This window comes from Limulus polyphemus, unplaced genomic scaffold (assembly GCF_000517525.1).
Source record: "Limulus polyphemus unplaced genomic scaffold, Limulus_polyphemus-2.1.2 Scaffold1190, whole genome shotgun sequence".
In the NCBI taxonomy this organism is placed as follows: Eukaryota; Metazoa; Arthropoda; class Merostomata; order Xiphosura; family Limulidae; genus Limulus; species Limulus polyphemus.
In genome coordinates this window covers 201,937-208,653 of record NW_013666800.1, presented here as the reverse complement: position 1 = coordinate 208,653, position 6,717 = coordinate 201,937, and the positions used below count along the sequence as shown (strand labels likewise).

The following is a 6,717-nucleotide window of genomic DNA, read 5'->3' as shown; positions in this document are numbered from 1 at the left end:
AAATAATATATAAAATAATATATAAAACAAATTTGAAGTATTCGAAATACCAGCAATTAAATAAATGCTACATACTATTAAACAACAATTAAATGTGTATTTTTTTAAAGAAAATTAATAACTTGGGTTTTAAATGTAAAACAAGCGAATGTTAGGTGATTGAAAAGTGAAAAGTATTACAATCACAAATTTCAAGACACTACTTACTATAGTAAAGAAATATTACAGTATTTATAATGACATTCTATTACAGGACTAGAGCATTACAATGTTTATTTGTAATTAAGCACAAAGCTACACAATGGGCTATCTGTGCTCTGTCCACCACGGGTCTCGAAACCCGGATTCTAGCGTTGTAAGTCCGCAGACATACCGCTGTGCCACTGGGGGCGCATTACAATGTAACGAGACACAAATAAACAGAAAAAAAGTATAATTCTGAAGTCAATGTTTATGTTCTACTGAAATTTCGCAAGTCTATATGAATATCAGGATATATATAAAAAATATCAATTCTAAAGATAATATTTATGTGCTTGTGGAATTTTACAAATTTATAGGAAATTGAAATACTCAGCGAAAAAATAAAACTTCTAACAACTGTCGTTGTGTAACCCTGGAAGTTTCTGTGGATTACTGGAAGGTTTTCAAGAAATTTACGAATTAGTCTTATGTGGCATTAGATGTTTTAAAAAAGCCTTAAAGTTGTGATTAATTATGAAAAAGTTTAGCACATGTATGTTTTCCAAATTTTGCTCTAAATAACTGTATATATATTTTGAAATAATTCTAGTATTTACCTGTTGGGATCATCTTTATGCAGTCCAAGCTGTCTCAAGAAGCTATCGGAAACGCAAGGAAATGCAGGGCTACAGCTATCCGTTAGTGGAATTATCATGTTTGGAGCATGTTGACATAGGTTTTCAGACCCCATACTACCACTTGTACTTCCTTTAGTTGGCGTTATCTCCGACGTTTCCATTAGATCAGGCATCATTTTCTTGGTTTTTACCACCCTGTCTCGTATTTTCCATTTATTCTAAGAATAAATTGAACGCCACCTGTCAATACAGTTTAAGTTATTTTGCTCTATTTATATCCTTAGTGAGTGGACTATTTAATGAAGTGGAAAACCTCAGAAATCTAGAGAGGGACATTATTGTTGTGATTAAGACGTGCTGCCCAAAGTCTTGAATAAACATTGTCACAATAAAGAACATTAACAAAAGATGCACTGAAAAAGCTGAAAGGAATTTTAGCTTCTACAGTTGAATAGTAGTGTGAAAACGCTAAAGCATAACATGAACACTAAACCAGATATCATGACACAAACTCAGTTTTTGATTTTATAAAAAAAAAAAAGCCAAGAGGTATAAAGATACAAGAATATCTCCGTGCCTGGATATTTTACTCTGCAAAAGACTGCTACAGTATTCTGGACAAATATGTAATATAAGTGGAATTTAGAGTTTAGTTATATAAAAACATCTCTCTATTAAAGGGTGTTACATTCTCCAACAAATGGTTATCGTGTTATGGGCAAGCACGTGATGTACGTGGAATATAGTGTCTAGTTAGATAAAAACATCTCTCTATTACATGGATGTTACATTCTCCAACAAATGGTTATCGTGTTATGGGCAAGCACGTGATGTACGTGGAATAAAGTGTCTAGTTAGATAAAACATCTCTCTATTAAAGGATGTTACATTCTCCAACAAATGGTTATCGTGTTGTGGGCAAGCACGTGATGTACGTGGAATAAAGCGTCTAGTTAGATAAAAACATCTCTCTGTTAAAGGATGTTACATTCTCCAACAAATGGTTATCGTGTTATGGGCAAGCACGTGATGTACGTGGAATATAGCGTCTAGTTAGATAAAAACATCTCTCTATTACATGGATGTTCCAGTCTCCAACAAATAAAAGTAAATGTAATTATCAGTAAGGTAAAATCTCAGTAAATACTATAATATAAAAGTAAATCTAATGTTCAGTAAGGTAAACATTTCGGTAAATATTATAATATAAAAGTAAATCTAATTATCAGTAAGGTAAAATCTCGGTAAATACTATAAAAGTAAATATAATTATCAGTAAGGTAAAATCTCAGTAAATATTATAATATAAAAGTAAATCTAATTATCAGTAAGGTAAAAATTTCGGTAAATATTATAATATAGATGAGAATATAGTATTTGGTAACGTAAAAGTTTAAACAGTGATAATATAAAGGAATCTAATTTTTAATTAAAAGCAATTTAGGAAAATCTGTAATGAATATTGTATAAAAAAAATGCCACCAAATTATAATGTTTAATATTAGTCAACTTCTCTTTGATGCTTCGTTACAAAATTAACTTGTAATTGGTAATTCAATCCACATTTAGTTTTGTACAACTACCGAGGTATAATATTTCCTTTGTAAGAAGCGCCCGTGTGTATTTACTTGTGATTAAGTATAGCAGGTGAACGAGGAAAACGTTATATATTTGAGTACTTGGAATAATGGGGTTTCTCAACCTAACACAACACTTCAATTGACTTGGTGAAGTATGAACTTTTATGTTATCAATTTTCACGGTTAATAAATAAAGCTCCATTGTTGTCAGAAGTATTAACACAGGAAACAAGAGTCGTTCTCAACAAACGAGAAGAATGTATCTTTAGGAAAATGCCCGATTATATACAAGTAATACAACCTCACGTTCTTCCGTGCTCTTTTTTTTAGGGGAATCAATTTCACAATCAAATGACCCGTTTTACGATTATCTGCAACCTTAAAACAGACTTTCTTCTACGTATCGCTAATAATTTTATATACTGAATACGATAGAACGGTTTTTGTGCGCGTGGTTCAAGTCTTACCATGTTGTTTTTCATGTGGTTCTAAGTCTTGCTGTGTTGTTGCACACGGGTTACAACTTATACCGTGTTGTTGTACGAGTGGTTCTAAGCTTTACTATGTTGTTTTTCATGTGGTTCTAAGTCTTGCTGTGTTGTTGCACACGGGTTACAACTTATACCGTGTTGTTGTACGAGTGGTTCTAAGCTTTACTATGTTGTTGAATGACGTATTTTGTTTCAGACCGAGATAACACAAAAATCAGCTTGAAATAAATCGTTTCCATGTTACAATAATATCAGCTCAACCGACCTTGTTTAAACCTTAACGGTCTTTCACAAGAAGTAGAATGTCTTTCAATCTACACAACAAACAGTAGACATTTGGAAATGTTGATTTGTTTCCTAACATTCAAGCAATACATGATCGAAGGCATTCTAAGTCTTACCATGTCGTTGCATGTGCGGTTCTAAGTCAGAATGTAAACGTACAAAAGCGTTTTTTCAATCAAAATTTTCAACTTACAAATGATGGTGAACAGAATCCAAAGGACTGCCTCAGAATTTGAAGTATCACGAAAAATTAACTATGGAAAGGCATCCGTTACCACTTTAGAAACAGCTGCTTTTTTCCCTTGTGCCAGATTTTCTGCAATGATTGAAACTAAACAGGAATCATGTCAGCTGTCATTTTTTATTCTACAGCTCTTCGTATCTTGAACATGTACACACACCCATAGCAAAATATACAAGCAGCGAGCCTTGCGGAGGCGGTTTGTAGCTTGTATTTATGCAAAGGAATCTTTGTATACACAACCAGCAAGCTTTGACAGCATCGTCGTGATTCTTTTATGAATCCCGTGAACAATATATGTTCATGTCATGGTATACAAATATGTGCGTGTTTCATATATAAAAGTTCGTTCCGCTAAATAATACAATATTTATAACACAACGAAGAACTTACCGACCATCTTTGAGGCTAACACTTTCTCCCGTTTTTCTATTTCTTCTTGTTGACAGCTCAGTAATACTGTATTTATAATTAAACGAAGAACTTACCGACGTCTTTGAGGCTAAAACTTTCTCCCGTTTTTCTATTTCTTCTTGTTGACAGCTCAGTAATACTGTATTTATAATTAAACGAAGAACTTACCGACGTCTTTGAGGCTAACACTTTCTCCCGTTTTTCTAGTTCTTGATGGTGACCTCCTGAACCCACTGTAGGTGAGAAATGAATTATTCGATAGTTTAAATTTTAGCAATAATTTAATACATGCGAACTTTATACAAACGTATATTTTCGAATAGTTTTAGTACTCGGTAAGTTTCTTGATTTCTATAAAAGTTTGCCTTTGAGATACGTATGATAAAAAGTTTCGATTATATTGAATAAAAGTACAGAGAAAAAATGCATGCGTTGAAGAATATGAAACTTCAAGTTTTTCGTACAATACATCGATGGTAATACTAACTACTTGTAATGCTCGAAGAATCACACCTATTTCATTCCTTTTACGTACTAGTGGCATGTTTATTTGCTGTTGCTTTTCATGGTCGTCCTCTTTATCGTCAGAAATTCTCTTTAGTCGCCCAACAGATGAACACCTGTCGATTTTAGAAGATATCTGAAAAACAAAAGTCAATAATTGTCACAATATTGACTTTCATTGACTAAAACACACAGTGCGAAACCTACTACTTTTACTTATAAAGATAACCAGATACTGATGATAAAAATATTAAATTATGTTCCCACCTCATATTTTTATTTACATTAAATTTTTTTTTTACTTGGTATATACCGTTAGTTATCATTTATCTACTGCACATAATTTGTTTTGGGTTAATATTTTTATTTAAACTAGTGCCAAGATTGATTTGAAACACCAGTATGTAAACCGGTGCAGATAATGATTACAGACACCACAGAGTAGACCAGCTGGTGCAGAGATACAAGACACCACACTAACTGATGTGGAGATATAAGACACCACACTAACTGATGTGGAGATATAAGACACTACACACAACACCAACTGATGTAGAGATATATAAGACACTACACACAACACCAACTGATGTGGAGATATATAAGACACTACACACAACACCAACTGATGTGGAGATATATAAGACACTACACACAACACCAACTGATGTGGAGATATATAAGACACTACACACAACACCAAATGGTGCAGAGATACAAGACACTACACACAACACCAAATGGTGCAGAGATACAAGACACTATACAGTACGCCAACTGATGTAAAGTGACTAAAACAACCACATAGACCATCACCTGGTTCATAAAATGATTCAAAGCACCATAAAATAACAACTAGTAGCGTGACGTATTAAAATACCATAGATACAAACTAGTAGAAAATGTAGTGACTTATTCGAAATTATATAAGCAACAAACTAAAAAAAACAAGATAAAAAACACTAAGTTAAAAGAGTGCGTTTACAAATTAAACAGAATTATCAATATTACTAATGTTAATACAAAATTAAACCTGAAATGATAACGAATATAAAATCAAAAGTTTAAAAACCAACCTTTGTTGTAAATACATCTTGGTTAATCTCGGACATTCTCTTCACAGTATATTTTTTGACTTGCTGGTTAGCCGTGTAGAATCAACTGTTCTGTATGAGTAGATTGCTATTTATACATATATATAGTTAAACTCCTGTTCATTGCTTACCCTCGCTGAACATCCATAACCAACCGACCTGGTTTAACTTTAAGTGGTTAGGCTGAGCCTGAAGAACCCTAACTCGTTGGAAACTACGAATTTCTCAAGGGAGGGTCATTTTACTTTGTGTCACAGTAGTTAAGTTGCATTGAATCAACACATTGTGGAAAGAAACTCTGAAATTAAAATCCAAAACAGAAAGTAAACACCACAACTGGCAGAAGTGAAGGGTAGCAGCGAATAACGTATTTACAGCCACGCCAGCGTAGTAGCGATAAGACTTGCCTAATAACATAACCAGGTCACTGAGAGGTAGGTTCACACGTGAGACCAACCTGAGGCGCTTTCTCCACGTACTTAAACCTAAGCAAAAAATAATAATTATGTCAGCAACATGATAGTTGGTTCCGGAGATATCAGTGAAGTAGGAAAAAATCATGAAAGTTTTAATATAAATTAGTTGAAATTAATTTGGCCTTGTTGTGTAGTAAGTTTGGATTTTATAAGTAATTAACAAACTGGTAAAGTGTGTGTTGGGCATAAACATAAAATAGTAACATTTACAGACAACCAGTGGCACAGCGGTATGTCTGCTGATTTACAACGGTAGAAACTGTGTTTCGATACCCATGACGGTCGGAGCACAGATAACCTATTGTGCTTAATTACAAACAAACAAAAATATAATTATGAGGTTTATTTAGCTCTTTATTTATTAAGTTTACTATATTTTGAGATATGATAAAAAAACACTGACGATTCCGACACTTTCTAAACATTTCATGACATATAACGTTTCTAATCAAAACATATAGACAGTTTGATCTAGAGATAGAAAACAAAGTTAAAAAAAAGAGATACAGACGATTCAGCAGTGAACGTAGTCTCCTTCAGTTCCATACCAACAGTGTTTGTTTGAAATTAAGCACAAAGCTACAGAAGGGGCTATCTGTGCTCTGTCCACCACGGGTATCGAAATCCGTTTTCTAGCGTCGGTAGTCCGCAGACATATCGCTTTGCCACTGGGGGGCGCCATACCAACAGGTGATTTGTACTGTATTCTGTGTAATATTGCTACAAAAATTCAGTAAACAGAATATCCGATTATAGACATTTTATATCCTATACAACCCGAAAGTTCCATCTCGTTTACGAGAAACTAAAC

The 6,717-nt window shown here is 33.6% G+C and overlaps 1 protein-coding gene across 1 annotated transcript in view; it reads right to left on the bottom strand.

Moving 5' to 3' along the window:
- LOC106462521 overlaps positions 1–5,829 on the bottom strand; it is a 14,133-nt gene extending 8,304 nt beyond the window's left edge. Inside the window, exons 1-4 of the mRNA XM_022389817.1 lie at positions 5,413–5,829; positions 4,346–4,472; positions 4,001–4,065; positions 801–1,039 (exon numbers count right to left, since the gene is read on the bottom strand). Coding sequence (XP_022245525.1) covers positions 801–1,039; positions 4,001–4,065; positions 4,346–4,472; positions 5,413–5,448 — 467 coding nt within the window. The 5' untranslated portion in view covers positions 5,449–5,829. The remainder of the gene's footprint in view (positions 1–800; positions 1,040–4,000; positions 4,066–4,345; positions 4,473–5,412) is intronic.
- Between the last annotated feature and the right edge of the window lie 888 nt (positions 5,830–6,717).